This window comes from Hemiscyllium ocellatum, chromosome 8, assembly GCF_020745735.1.
Source record: "Hemiscyllium ocellatum isolate sHemOce1 chromosome 8, sHemOce1.pat.X.cur, whole genome shotgun sequence".
NCBI lineage: Eukaryota > Metazoa > Chordata > Chondrichthyes > Orectolobiformes > Hemiscylliidae > Hemiscyllium > Hemiscyllium ocellatum.
The window spans coordinates 91,220,648-91,236,109 of NC_083408.1; the positions used below are offsets into that span (position 1 = coordinate 91,220,648).

The 15,462-nt window shown below is 43.0% G+C and overlaps 2 protein-coding genes across 3 annotated transcripts in view; one reads left to right on the forward strand and one right to left on the reverse strand.

The window, feature by feature from the left end:
• Positions 1-563: 563 nt before the first annotated feature.
• On the reverse strand, positions 564-10,265 carry si:dkeyp-55f12.3 (uncharacterized protein LOC568418 homolog). Of its 2 annotated transcripts, none has more exons than XM_060829358.1 (3): positions 10,151-10,265; positions 9,711-10,008; positions 564-1,140 (listed from the first exon to the last, which is right to left on the reverse strand). In XM_060829358.1, the coding sequence occupies exons 2-3, from the start codon at positions 9,934-9,936 to the stop codon at positions 1,052-1,054; spliced, it is 315 nt and encodes a 104-aa protein (XP_060685341.1). In that variant the 5' UTR covers positions 9,937-10,008; positions 10,151-10,265; the 3' UTR covers positions 564-1,051. The 2 variants fall into 2 exon arrangements, with proteins under 2 accessions (XP_060685341.1, XP_060685340.1); XM_060829357.1 differs by having other exon boundaries at positions 10,129-10,265.
• ubr7 (ubiquitin protein ligase E3 component n-recognin 7) overlaps positions 9,842-15,462 on the forward strand; it is a 44,293-nt gene continuing 38,672 nt past the window's right edge. Inside the window, exons 1-3 of the mRNA XM_060829356.1 lie at positions 9,842-10,440; positions 12,848-12,981; positions 13,827-13,887. Of these exons, the coding sequence (XP_060685339.1) occupies positions 10,288-10,440; positions 12,848-12,981; positions 13,827-13,887 (348 nt within the window). The 5' untranslated portion in view covers positions 9,842-10,287. The remainder of the gene's footprint in view (positions 10,441-12,847; positions 12,982-13,826; positions 13,888-15,462) is intronic.

Sequence of the window (15,462 nt, forward strand, 5' to 3'; positions counted from 1 at the left end):
AGCAGGGCTCGAACCTGGCCTTCCAGCTTTTGGATCCTCCCCTCCGAACTCTCAGCTGCAGTCTCCGTCGCCAAGGTCCTTTGGTCGACCATCTTGGTGCGTTGGTCCCGTACTTTGATCTGCTGCTGATGCTTCTGTGGCGTGGCAGAGATTGGTTCCAGCGCTGACTTGATTTTTACAAGTTGGAGTTTTACAAACAACAAATTCTGTTGTTCCAACGGTTCCAGGGCGCCACTACGGGAGTCAGGGCCGTGGCCTCAGGTGCGCCTGGCACTATAGGCCTTGCTTGCTGCGATCCTCCCGTTCCCTTCCCTTTAGTCGACGTCACCTTCTTCTTAAAATGTTAAGATTAGTACTTAAAGGGTTCTAGGGATTGTATTACACTCCATTCTCTCAATCTTTCTCATGGATGGCTAATTATAGGGGGGGTGGGGGTAAAAGCTCCACTGAACTTGGGATATGGTGCAGAGCCCAGCATTGCAGACCTCTCAGATTACCACCATCTTGGATCTCCCAAACCATACCTTTGTTAAAAGTGAAGTTGAGCAGCAAGACAAACAAAGTATTGTGCCATGATTTTAGGTCATTTAATGAAGAAATCTAATTACAAACTCTCACTGCCTTTTCGACAGTCAAAAATTAACAGCAATCATCTAGGCCTCACCTTAGCCCACAGTGCTTCCCTGTGGGAACATGGGTAAATTGCAGGCTTAATTACTTATAGAATCATAGTATTGCTACATTGTCTTAAAATTATTGAAAAATCTTTAAAATATTCAGATATTCTCATTCACATATCTACTTTAGACAAGAACTCCACGATTGAGATCTGTCCTCATCACCCAGACTTCATTTTCTCTGAAAAAAAAGGTCACTTTTTATGGTTTACATAAGAAACAAACTTGTCTTTTTTAAAAATATCTTTAAGTTGTAGAAAAAGTGGAGTAGCCATGAAGAGGAGCCTCAATTTAAACTGGTGATTTTTTAAAGGAAGTCATCACTGCAGCACTTCAAACAAACTGGAGCAGTCAGACAGCTTCAGTGGATAAAGTCAACATTGTTTCCTTGTCCTTTTGGAAGGAGGTGCATCTCCATCTCCTTTATCAGCCGATTCGTCTTCACTGTCATCTTCATCTTCATCTGTTGAAAGAAGAAATATATCAAAACACATTTTATAAGTTACAATCCGAAGATCTGGATCCAGGCTCCAAGACAGTACAACAGAAGCAAACTATCACAGATGCTAGTACTACTTGAAGAATGAAGCAGCACAGGGTGGAAGGCAAGAGATATTAAATTCCAAAAAGGATAAGACCGTAAGCCAAGGGTAAGAGTGGGAGGAAGTGTAATGGTACAAGTATAGAAAAGATTCATCTTGCGGAGCCATTATAGGATTTAATGCGTAACATCTAAATCAACCTGGTGAAAGATTAACAATTGAGATAATTTGTCTTGTTGATATTTCTGGCATTGCTTTTATTACCAAAAAGCTGCACGACACCAAAAGCTACAAGCACAAAGTCTAAAATTATGATTTCTAGACTAACAATTTAAGTCCTAAATGGAAAAATGATATTGCCCAAGTCTAGTCATTTCTCAGTCAACCCCAGACGTTGACCCGTTTCGCTATTCCTGTATCAGTCAAAGCAAACACTCAGACACAGTATGACGTTATCTCCATCTTTATTCTGGGTCCTGGAAGAAGAGAGAACAATTGCCCAAGTGCACAGAGACATGGGTTCTCTGTCTTCTCTCGAACAGCAGATTCTTAAGGAATTATGTGGTCACTTACAGGGAGCAACATCCAAATAAGGCAGTATCTATATTGACTAGGTGACCGTTAGAAGCAGCGAAGTTCAGCAGTAAAGATTAAGCCATCTGACATTATACAATGGATGCTTTTCACCTTGTTAACTGGCATTACACAAACGGATTTTTTAAACCTCATTAACCCACTACCCTTGCCTCCAGCAGCTCACTGTTTACTGCAAGTTCTTATCTGGTCAATGTCATGCTAGCTGAGCCTTTGTCTTGCAACCCAAAACTTAACTCTTCCTTTATGTGCCCTTTGTGGGTGGCACGGTGGCAGTGGGCAGCATGGTGAAAGTGGGGGGCATGGTGGCACAGTGGTTAGCACTGCTACCTCACAGCGCCAGAGACCTGGGTTCAATTCCCGACTCAGGTGACTGACTGTGGAGTTTGCACTTTCTCCCCGTGTCTGCGTGGGTTTCCTCCGGGTGCTCCGGTTTCCTCCCATAGTCCAAAAATGTGCAGGTTAGGTGAATTGGCCATGCTAGATTGCCTGTAGTGTTAGGTGAAGGGGTAACGGTAGCGGTATGGGTGGGTTGTGCTTTGGCAGGTCGGTGTGGTCTTGTTGGGCCGAACAGCCTGTTTCCACACTGTAAGTAATCTATCTGCTCATACCTGATTACACTTTCTCACAGAGTGGCTGAAATCAAAGAAATAAATGGGCAACTCTGCCCTTCAACAGAAAAAAAACACATCTGTCCAATCCATTCATTCCTTAAACCCCAATCTTAATTTTTGGTTAAATCAAATCTCCAAAAAAAATGCTTTTATAAAGTTTAAGATTGCAATTTATTCCCCAGTCTAAGGAGTTATCACATCCCAGCTTTGCTTTAGTGACAGCCTGTGTTAAGGAAGTGCAAAATTGACCAGGGTTTAATATCTAGGCTCATTGCAAAGGAGTGCAAGCTGATGGTTGGATCAGGCCCAGTGTGCTACCTTCTATCCTGCCCACTCCCCAAAAGATTAGGCAAAAGTGAGGACTGCAGATGCTGGAAACCAGAGTCTGGATTAGAGTGGTGCTGGAAAAGCACAGCAGGTCAGGCAGCAGCCGAGGAGCAGGATAAATCGATGTTTCGGGCAAAAGCCCTTCATCAGGAATAGAGGCAGGGAGCCTCCGGTGGAGGGAGCTGGGGAGAAGGTAGCAAAGAGTACAATAGGGGGGTGGGGATGGAGGTGATAGGTCAGAGGGGAGGGTGGAGTGGATAGGTGGGAAGGAGGATTGGCAGGTAGGACAGGTCACGAGGACAGTGCTGAGCTGGAAGTGGACTTCACCAGCTTCCTCATTTCCCTTCCACCCCACCTTACTCCAGTCCCAACCTTCCAGCTCAGCACCGTCCCCATGACCTGTCCTACCTGCCAATCTCCCTTCCCACCTCTCCACTCCACCCTCCCCTCTAACCTATCACCTCCACCCCCATTCACTATTGTACTCTTTGCTACCTTCTCCCCAGCTCCATCCTCCCTATTTAGCTCTCCCCATCCCCCCCACCCCAGAGGCTCCCTGCCTCTATTCCTGATGAAGGGCTTTTGCCTGAAATGTCAATTTTCCTGCTCCTCGGATGCTGCCTCCCCAAAAGATTAGTCTACCAACGATTTAGGTTCGTGAGGAATCACCACCTGAGTGAGCAAAGTGACCAACCCTTATTGAACCATGTGCCAAAAACAACATTAGATAAAATGAATGTTGAAATCTATGGGGATTGGCAGAAACCTTAATTCCAGGAAATCCCTGCATGGCCACTCATGGTTTCCAAAACGATTACAGAACTTTAAGGGCAGAATGAATGTAGGTTCAGGAAGGTTCGGTTCCGTAAACAGAATCAGATCCTTCAAAGCCACATGTTTTATGGGCGTGCAACTAAACTAATTTCACCACCAGCTTCTCAAGGATAATTAAGGTATGGGAAATAATTGCTCGCCTAACCAGTGATGCCAACAACCTACGCACAAGCTTAAAAAAACACAGGAAAAAGCTGGAGCCTATGCAAAGGAGGCAACTGGAGTAACTGGTTGTGAAGGAGTGAGGGACAGAGACAGGACAATAGATCAGAATGTGCCCTTGCAATAAAATTTAAAATGCAAGGATGAGAGATGGTCTATAGATACATTGATAGAGTTAGATACAGCAGCATGAATGGTGTAGAATATAAACACCAGCATGAAGTGAAATGCCCCAGCCTATTCAGCCTCTCCCTGTAGCTCAAATCTCCAACCCTGGCAGCATCTTTGTAAATCTTCTCGGAACCCTTTCAGGTTTCACAAGATCCTTCCACTAGGAAAAAGACCAGAATTGTACGCGATATTCCAAAAGTGGCTGAACCAATGTCCTGCACAGCCCGCAACATGACCTCCCAACTCCTATACTCAATTCTCTGACCAATAAAAGGAAAGCATACCAAACACCTCCTTCACTATCCTATCTAACTGTGACTCCACTTTCAAGGAGCTATGAACCTGCACTCCAAGGTCTCTTTGTTAAGTAACACTCCCCAGGACCTTACCATTAAGTGTACAAGTCCTGCTCCGATTTGCTTTTCCAAAAATGCAGCACCTCGCATTCTAAAAATCAATTCACTGACCAATAAAGAAAAACATTCCAAATGCCTTCTTGGTATACCAAAGATAAACATTAGAGTATTGCTGGAAAAGCACAGCCGGTCAGGTAGCACCCAAGGAGCAGGAAAATCAACATTTCAGGCAAAAGCCCCTCATCACCACTCTAATGTAGACTCTGATTTCCTGCATCTGCAGTCCTCACTTTTGCCTACCACAGATAAACATCTTTTCTCAGTTCCTCTCTTTCAAAAAGCACACAAAAAACTTTATCACCAAATCTTCATTTCCGGGTCAATAGGTACAACATCTTAGTTACACGTTGCCAAACCATGGCTGGAAAATTCTATCAAGCCCAATACTGTGGCATTACACACCGAAAGACACAATGCATAGAGCTCAACTTTAGTCACTTAAGAGATTTATCCCAAACAGACATGTTGATAGCTAAAACCCAAGAGCTCCACAATAATATGCATCATTTGTCATGGATAACATTTTCTTTGTCAATCGTGATCACATTACAGACACCAGTACATTTTCCTTAGTGTAAATTCTTGTTCGCATCTGTTCAGTTATTGCTTCCAGTAATTGTACATTAGTGAAGCTTCCCTGCACAAAACCATCAAGTTCAAAGCTCAGCCTTGGGCATTTTAGTGATTGTGGGGGTGGGGGGAAATGGTTTAAAAATGGCACATAACATACATCTGAATTGACCGAACGACAGCAAAGACTCTACCAAGAATAGGAATAATTTATTATAAGAACTTGAATTACAGTAATTGCTTGCAAACTGACCAAAAACCTTTGGTACAAAAAAATCTGAAATTTAAAAACCAAACTTGCTAAAAAATGCACTTCATTAAGTGGAGGCTTAGACACTTAAAAATAGACAAAATTGAAAAATAAAACCAGTCCACCTAGATAGTCCCACACAGTCGTGGGCATCACAATATTATCACCTTCTAATCCACCCAAAGCTATGTAAATCTCATGGGAAACGCCAATCAGATTTTAAAATCCAGACCAATTAGCAGGAAATAAATTGGGAAACCAATTTATTCTGTATCTTGACAAGTGCTAATAGGCCAGCTGTATACTTCCTGAATTTTCTATTTTATTTCAGATTTCCAGCATTTCTGATGGTTCGTTATTTTACTGAAATGTGCAAATGTCCTTTTCAGTCAAGAAGAAAAACAATCAAGATTTTCTTTCACATGAAAAAGATGATTTCCTGGAAGATACGAAAGGTAATTATGGATTCCATATCATGAAAAACAAACAAACATTTCAACTGAACAAACTAATTTTCGGTCATTATTTTTTTCTTGCACAGACAAAAGGCTGACCCGTTTTCTAGCTTCATTTTTGAATGTACTGCTAGCAGAGTTATTAGCTTAAATGAATCATGCTTCCAGGCAGTACCTGACAGAACTGAAAAGCCATTTCTGATATACAGTACTGTAAATCCACCAGCCTCTGCTCCGCATATTAAATTAATTTGAAAATGATAATCAAATAACAACATATTCTTCACATTGTATTATTGGTGGCAGCAAGTATACTTGTCAAGAATTCTGCCTTCACTAGGAAGCCTAATAACATGCACTTAAATACTTCCTCCAGCAACTATGAAAAGAAAGGGACCTTCATGTTAATAATTAAAACAATGTAAAATACAAAGTACAATTTCAAGTTACTTTTAAAAAAGTAATGAATTCCACAAAAACACATTGTTATAAATACCAAGAATACATTCCAATCTTTCATTCCAGAGGGAAAGAAACAATGATTGTTCTTATAAAGACAGAGTTTGTGCATCAAATCTGAAGTATACAATATGCTGAAGCAAGCAGAAACCAGGAGCATTCCCCCATTGGGAGAGAAATGCAAGAATATAGCAATGAGATGGAATCATCCCAGATTGTTCTCTTGGTGTTTTAAACAGTTGCAAAGTGCTTTTGGCAGAATTGTGATAGCACCGGTTGAAGACACCTCAAAGAAAAAAAGAACTGAGAAAAATACAACTTCAATCAAGATCAATATCAAAAATATAATCAAGAATAAATCCACCCTAACTTGCGACTTTCAAATTGGGAGGGAAAAGATGGCTCCCAAACAATTAGTCTTGTCTTGATCAATCATTAGAAGCCCTAAAGAAAGATTCAGGTACAGTATTCAATGGAAACTTCAAAAGGCTTTAAACAGAATTCTTCATATAAATCAGATTATGTATTGTTTAAAATTAACTGCAAATAGGTCAATGTTGTTTAGAGTCATAGAGTCAGAAATGTACAGCACGGAAACAGATCCTTCGGTCCAAACCATCCATGCCGACCAGGTATCCCAACCCAATCTAGTCCCATCTGCCAGCACCCGGCCCATATCCCTCAAAACCCTTTCTATTCGTATACCCATCCAAATGCCTTTTAAATATTGCAATTATACCAGCCTCCAACATTTCCTCTGGCAGTTCATTCCATACATGTACCACCCTCTGCGTGAAAACGTTGCCCCGTAGGTCTCTTTTATATCTTTCCCCTCTCACCCTAAACCTATGATCTCCAGCATCTGCAGTCCTCACTTTCTAACTGGGTTTGATCCCAGCATCACAGATAGCAAAGTCTGAAATAAATAAAAATCTTTAATTAAAACTGGATGAAACGTAGCAATTGGAAATGGTCATAAAGGCAGATCTGGTTCACTAATTTCCTCAGGAAAGGAAATCTTGTCATCCTACCCTGGTCTGCTTACATGACTCCAGATTCAAAGCAACGTGGTTAATTCTTAACTGCCCTCAGTCCTCCGTTCAAGAGCAATTAGGGATGGGCAACAAATGCTGACTGTGTCAGTAATGCCCAAATCTCATGAGAAGATAAAGAAAAAGATGCAGTGCTATAGAAGCATTACATTGTCAGGAGGTAACATTTTTGAATGAGGTATTAAACAATGGTCAATCTAAAAGATTTCACTTTAGAAGACATGGTGAGTTCAGAGGCCATGGCTAACACTGATCACTCAACAAACAACCAAACTAATTGTGTGTCATTTATCTCATTCACATTTTGCGTTAGCTTGCTGCACAAAAAAATGACTCCATTATTTGGCGACATTACAAAAATCATTACACTTCATAAAACATTTGCTGCGATAGGGAAGAATCTTGGAGCATTCAAAGGTTAGGAAAGATGCCATACAGAACCACAAAATGGTCACATGCACAAAAGGAGACCATTTGGCCCTCACATCTACCCTGGCTCTCTGAAGGAACAATGTACCAAATGGCAACTTCTCTGCCTCCTCCCTTTTCAAATAAAAAGGGTGAAACGTGAAAAAGCACTGCCCGAGTGTGTACTGGAAGCAGGTTCACATGAAGCATTCAAAAGGGAATTAGATTGCTATCTGAAAAGGAAGAATGTGCAGGGTTATAAGGAGTGGGCTGGAGAACAGCACTTAATTATTTGTTTGGACAGCAGTGCAGCCAAATGGCCTCCTTCTACAGATAAAATAATTGTGATAAATTAATTTGTTCTCGATTTCCTCAACTGAACCTGCCTCCCTATACTTGAAGTACATTCTAGACCTGAACCCAATGGGCTGCATAAAGAGGTTTTTCCTCGATGTTGTCATTTTTTCTTTTGCCAATTAACGTCAACTCAGTTTTTCCCTTATTCTCAACCCTTCCATCAACAGTTTGCCCCTTTTCACGGTCATACAAATGTAAGCTATTTCCTAATTAGGGAGGGGAGAACACAGAGCTGATGAGACAGGAAGGAATACAATGTGGTGCTGGGCAGAGGAAGAAGAATTAGACTCAAACTGTTGTCCAGGAGAGGACAGGTCAGGACATGTGCAAGATCATCCACACTTTCTATTATATTCCCAACGTTCCAACCAAGGTTTAGTCAATCCCTCCCTCAAACTACAATGCATGGAAAAAAACCCAGCAACATCCATGTTAGAAATAGACCTCACATATTAATAAATTTCAGTCCGAGTCAAATTCTGAAGCAGCAAATTTTATTGATACGTACTTGCAAGAACGGGTGCCTAGCAAGTAAGCACCCCGATCTGTGGGTTACATTCTGATTTATGCTGTTCAGCTGTGTCTCTCGGTCCTCCCCTTTCACCCCATTGGTTACTTTTGCTGTAGCGTGTAGCCTATCACAAGCTCTAGCTTCACTCCAGCTTTGTCTGGCTTCTCTCCACCTCTGTTTACATCTTCCATTACTCTAAGCCTGTTGTCCCTTACTCTTATTTATCTCATTCCTCATATGTGACTATCCTGGCACTGTTTGCAGTCTTTGTGCGATCATCCTGCCAAACTAAATTCCATCCGTTGGGCACATCCCTCCTGTGACTGGCACACTATTCTCCTGTTACTGGTACATCCCGCTACACGGTTGCTCTGCCCTATTAGTCATAAATAATTCTACCTGTTTTCGTTTCACACTGTTTAGTATTGGCATGCGCAGCCTAATTTTATAATGTAAGCTTTTGCAGAAGCAACAGCTGTTCCCTTATTCTGCACAGTTTTAACCCTATACCTTACAACCCATCATGACCTTAGGATTCTTTCTATCATGGGGAGGGTGGAATAGAGAATTAAAAAATATAGCAACATCAAGAATTAACTCGACTTATTGTAGGAGGACAGGAGATGGGCACATTTGACGTAGGAGCAGGAGAAGACCTTCCTGGTTCACTTATCATGGCAGTTTTGATTGTGGTCTCATCTACACTGTCCTGTTTGTACCACCCAACTCCATGGCCAATTAAAAAAAAAGCTAATCTGGCTAAAATTTATCACCACTTCCATTCTGTCCACCTTCAGATAAAAAGAATGCTCCACAACCATCTCCCCTACTTCTAGTCTCCACAACAGAAGGGAGCATCCTCCTGGAATCCATCTCAAGGTCTTAGATGTGTGAACAAGGTCACTGTAGTGGGATGCCTTTGGTACAGGAAAAGCACAACAGGTCAGGCAGCATCCGAGCAGGACAATCGCCGTTTCGAGCAAAAAAACCTTCATCAGAAATAAGGCCTGTTTCCTGATGAAAGGCTTATGCCTGAAACGTCGATTCTCCTGCTCCTCGGATGCTGCCTGACTTGCTGCGCTTTTCCAGCACCACACTCTCGCCTATGATCGCCAGTCCTCACTTTCCCATAAGTACAGGAGCTGGCCATTCAGCCCATCGAACCTGTGTACACCACGGGGAATCAAAATCGATCAGAGCTCTCTTCCGCAGCCTCGGAAGAAACCAAATGGTTTCACAAATGGATTGAGGAGCATCCTGCTGAGCAATAATATTTTAACACATTTCTTCCCCCTCCTCCCCAAGACTCACCGGCAGTGCTGGAGGCCGGGCTCTCCGGGCAGCTCTGCCCTTGCTGCTGTCCCTTCTCCTGCAGGACGAGCTCGCTGAGGGCGACCTGGAGTTGCTGCTGCAGCAGGCGGACTCCGCTCAGCACGCCGGGGACGGTGCAGGCGGTGCGGACAGCGAAGCGGCGCCGCTCGCCGCTCCGGGGACACAGCTCCCCGCACAGCTCGCACTCAGGGGCCGGGGTGCACATGTCCGGGCGGCGGCGGCGGCGACAGTCCAGCCCGGGGAGGGAGCCGAGGGACGCAGTGGCCCGCCCTCTTCACTGTCGGAAGAGAAAAAAGCAAACGAGTCAATACAAGGCAGCGGCAGGAGAGAGAGAGAGAGGAAGATGACAAGAGGACCCAGCTTCTCGGTAAATGCACGTAACAATAAGAGACCTCACCGAGGCACAGTCCCTCACTCACAGCGGGCGGTGTCTTCAGTCAAACCGGGTTAGACAGACAGACAGAGAGGGAGGGAGGCGGCCACAGGGAGGGAAGGGGGAGGTTGCCACATGCAGCTTTAAATTGCCCCCAACCCGGAAGTCTTTGTACATTTCGAGATGGCGGCAAACGAAGGGAATCACAAGCGGCCGCTGGAAGAGGAGGATCCCATCGTCTCCCTCGCCGATGTCCTGGAAGAGGACGAGCAGCTGGAGAGCGAAGCCTGCGCCGTTCTAGGCGGCAGCGACTCCGACAAATGCTCCTACTCGGACGTGAGGTTTTATTTAGTGTTTCTGTTTTGGGCGGCGTGCTGGGTTTTTCTCCCCCTCTTTAAGCGGGAGTGTGTGTGTCCTTTGTCTGCGCGCAGCTCCTCGGCATCGCGACCCCTTCTTCCCCCCCTAAATCCCAGCCCGACCCCTCGGGTTAGGGTCGAGGTCCTGAACCGGGGAACCTCTGTTCACAGGCGGACAGGGATGTTCAGAAGAACTGGGTGTTTTTTTTTAAACTGTGTGTACGGATGTGTATGTGCGCACCTCCCCTTCCCCAAAAAAACATTCATAAACCCACAACAAGATAGGAGCCACCCGATTCCAGCTGACTGCAGATGTAAAATGAACATCCTTGATGGAAGGAGCAAGCTATATTTTAAGCCCGTGGTTTGAGGGTGCAGTTGTTGCAGATTGGTGGATCCCTGTAGATTCAGTAGCAGCCACAAGCCGTGTTAATTACATCTCAATGTCAACCACCACCACCACCACCACCACCCCCTTCCATCTGGCGCCTTTTTCTTGTCATACCTTTTCAACCTTGGTGATTGGCCAGAGCGCAGAGAATTGGTTACAGTTTGGAATGTTGATACTTGTACGGGGGTGGGGCCAGGGACTGGTGGAAGATGAAGAATGGGACTCTTGGTGGGATGGAGTTGGGGGGTTGGTGGGCACTTGATCTGTAGGACTCTTGGGCAGACTTTGTATTCTGCACTTCCTGGATTCAGGAACTCCATTTGATTTGTGACTTCTTTTTTGTATGACCCCACATCTCCCTAAGCAGCAGCAAGCTGCAGCAGTCCCAACTGAGCTTATGCTGTCCATTGTACTTGCACTGTCACTGAGATGCTGCTTCATCTGTTACCTGAGGAGTATGTCAATAGCTGACGTTAATGCAGCCCCTTTTTAATGTAGTAAAGTGAAGGAGAGTGCCTCACAAGAATATTACAAACTCTGAGACCAGCCACATGTGGAAATGCCATGGCGAAAACTGAATAGGTTGGGCAAAGAGGTCAATTTGAAGTGATGCCTTTGAAGAAAGAAGGAGATGTAGAGATTTAAGGAGGTTTCAGAGCATAGAACATTGAGGACAATGCTTTCAGCCACCTATGATGGAGTGGTAAGAATCTGAGAATGTTCATGAGGTCAGAGTTAAATGTGCGTAGATAGCCTGGAGGGTTTTGGAATTATGGAGAGGAGCCATGTCAAGGGGGGAGAGAATCTTGAAAATCAAATTGAGATTTTTCAAATCAAAGCGTCACTTGTTTGAGAGCCACTGTAGGTCATTGAGCTCTGGGTTGGATGTGTGGCATTTGTGCAGGTTAGGTCAGGGTAGCAGATGTTGTTTGAGCTCTAGTTTCAAAGTATGGACTATTAGATTATTAGATTCCCTACAGTGTAGAAACGGGCCCTTCGGCCCAACAAGTCCACACTGACTCTCCGAAGAGCAACCCACCCAGATCCATTCCCCTAACTACGAGCAATTTAGCAAGGCCAATTCGCCTAATCTGCACATCTTTGGACTGTGGGAGGAAACTGAAGCACCCAGAGGAAATCCACGCAGACACAGGGAGAATGTACAAACTCCACACAGTCAGTTGCCCGACATGGGAATTCAACCCAGGTCCCTGGCACTGTGTGGCAGCAGTGCTAACTACTGTGCTTCCCTGGGGAAACCAGTCAGGATTTGGAGGGTCACACTTCTTTATTCAAGTTAATACCAAGATATTTCTGTTGTGTGCAGCAAAAATGTTTCTTGCAGTTGTAGGTAGGAAAGAAAAAAACCTCTTTGATTTTCTGTTTTGCCCAGCTTTTTCTTTTTAGGTGGTTAACAGTTTCTTTCAGGTTACGCTCTGGCCCTCTGGAGTACTTCAATATTTGTGGGAAGTTCTTGCATAAGACCACCTTGAAAGCTATTAGCCTATTTTAGTTCTGGTATAGACAAACCAATTTACTTTTATATAATTCAAGAAGCTCCTGACTTTGAGAGATTTTCCAATCATGTTCAGAGACGTTAATACATACTTCTGGAGCAGGTGGGACTTGAACCCTGGCATTCTGGCTCAGAGGTTGGGACACTACTCCTGCACCATAAGAACCCTTAAGCTCTTGACTTTGATACTTAAATTGTGGTTAGTTAATTTAGAACCATCTTGCCTAAAGTCAAAACTGTAATCCCTCCCCACTGTTCCATATTGATCTAGAATGTATTTCGATAGATGGAACAACAGTACCGTATGCTCCAGTTAGATTGTGTGCTTGACAACCTTTGGTTTTGACCCCCTCCACAGTTCATTTAATTTTGCAATTAACCTGTGCTGGATTTGCTTCCGCAGTAGTTGCATTAATGGTCAGAAGTTGTTGCAGCTGCACTTCGGAATCCCTTCCTTTCTAACTGCTGTTTTCCTTGCAGGGCTATGTGAAGAGACAGGCATTATATGCTTGTAATACTTGTACACCAAAGGGAGGACAGCCTGCTGGCATTTGTCTGGCTTGTAGCTACAAGTGTCATGAAGGCCATGAGCTGTTTGAATTGTATACTAAAAGGTACAGTGTTGCTCACCATCACACTTCAAACTGAGAGTTAAGGTACTAAATTGGACAGTGAAGGGAAATCCAGAAGAATTACATATTTATATAGGGCATTGACTTGAGAGAGCACAGCCTCAGTTGTGAGGACATGATGTAGTGGAAGGCTGGTTGAGGCCAGGATGCTGGGCTTACTACTCACAACATTGGAGAAGAGTGACATTTTCAAATTGCAATCTGTACTACATACAACTCTGGTAACCTGTCCATGAATTTTACTGACTGTCTTTCCATTTGGGATACTGCAAGTTGGAAACTTAGTGCTATTGTCTAATCAGCAGATAAATCTGCAGTCAGGATTTGCTGGTATCTGCGACCAAGGTAAAATAAGCAGAAATTTTTAAATTGAAGTTCTATACATTCTCTGCCACCTCCCCCCCCACCCCCCCCCCCCCCCCCCCCCCCCCCCACCCCGAAACACCTTGTGGTACCAGTGTGCTGCATCCCACTAAGCCGTCTCAAATGACTATGCTCTGGAAGAGTCAAATCAAATAGTGGAACATTTAGTTGTTCAAGGTTCACGTAAAATGTGAGATGAAATCTATTGCAGGTTCTAATGTAAAAATATATTTTTAAAAAAACTGCAATTTTTTCAGCAGTAGGAAATGATAGGTATTTTAAATATTTTATAAGTGGAACATTAGCTATAATTCAGTAATATTTAATAACTGCTTGATATTAGATTGTCAAAGAAAGTGTTTTTAAAAAAAACTTTCAACAGAGCAGTAGTTAAATTATTTTAAAAACTCCTAGTTTTGTAGGGGTAATTTCTTATCACTAAAATATGCCTTCTTGTATTCTAGAAACTTCCGTTGTGATTGTGGAAACAGCAAATTTAACAACCTGCAGTGCAAGTTTTTTTCGGTAAGTTTCTCTTGCTGTGGCCGTTAATAGTTTTAATTGGAGTTTATTTTCCATGTGTGCTTTAATAGTAGTGCTGTAGGTGCTGTCTTGATGCAGTAAGAACCACGAGCAATTCTAGTATTTTAATACGTATGTTGACCATTACATGGTTAGCTTTCAATGTGAAGTACATGCTGTGTGTGCCAATGCGTCAAACTCCACCTATGTGTCCTTTTCCATGCTAATTGTAAGTATTGGTTTTCAATTGCCTCTACCTGCTCCTTCCCATCGCAATTGCTTTTAGACCAGCATTCTGCTTTGGAGATATGAACTAAAAACAGAGAATGTTGGACAAATTTAGTTGGTCAAGTAACACCTGTGGAAAGTAAAGCAAAGTTGATGCTTCAACCTGTGTACTTTCATGAAAACAATTTCTCATGTCATAATTGTCCTTTTTGTGATTGACTACATCACAAAAGAGGATCTAATTATGAACATCCTATGATCTCTCTGCACCTTTAGAAAGGATCCAACTCCTGAAAGTTGACATTACAATTGCATGCGTTAAGTCACTAGCATAGAATAAGAATAATCGATGAAAACAATGATTTTGTTTCCACAGGCATTAGATAGAGGCCAAACTCCAAATGTTGAAAGGTTAAAGGTTGAAACTATTATCCAATGTAATGTAAATAAAGATCATTTGAAAATTGGTTTAACTTTTTTTAGTTAACAATGATCAGAGTGGCTCTCCATTCACATGCAGTAATGTTTATAGAATCAAATCTAAATTTAAGTATAAAGAGACCACCATGATTCAGTAAGGGGGGGGTTGGGGGGGGTGTTGTTGGTTAAGGAGGAACCTATTGAAAGTGCTCGGCCTAGAAGCAATCCTCTGGTGTAAACATGAACATACAAAATTGACAGGCTAGAAAGATTTGCAAGCTTGTCTTTACAGTGACTGGAGTATCAGGACAAGATGCTGCTTGTCCATCTCCTCCTTCCACAGCTTTGTGTTCTCTTGAGAGAAGCAAATTGAAGAAGAAAAACACTGGGTTGTGGGGGATGGCAGGAGGGAAGAAAGACAGTAGCTACTATGTCGCACGGCAAAGGACTTGAGTAAGATGTTCCTTTCTGGATTGGAGGTGCTAGATCTGAGTCCAAGAACTTACTGCTGATCACTGTGTATTGGGAGAGGGCAATAATGGAAAAAGTAAGGAAACAATAGGATTGATTGAGAGCTAGAAGAATGACAAGGTAGGAGAACCTGAATGATAAAGTGAATTCAGGAAGAAGCTATGAAACAGCGGCATCATTCAATGTTGTGGCTTTTTGGCATGTTAATTTCATTTTGGGCTTTTGTACTTTGCCTCAATCTAGAATATTGCATTTTGGACTGGTCTACATGCCAGAGTATACAATGCATTTACAATATGCTGCCATGGAGAGGGAATTGACGATTCATCAGTCCTTTTTTTTCCCTCTTGTTCTTTTTCCAGTTGCATAATCTCGAAGCTTTTACTTTGAACTCTTGACTGTTTCATGTTATGTTTGTATCTTCCTTTTATTTAGTATCTCAGTGAGCCCGATAACCAT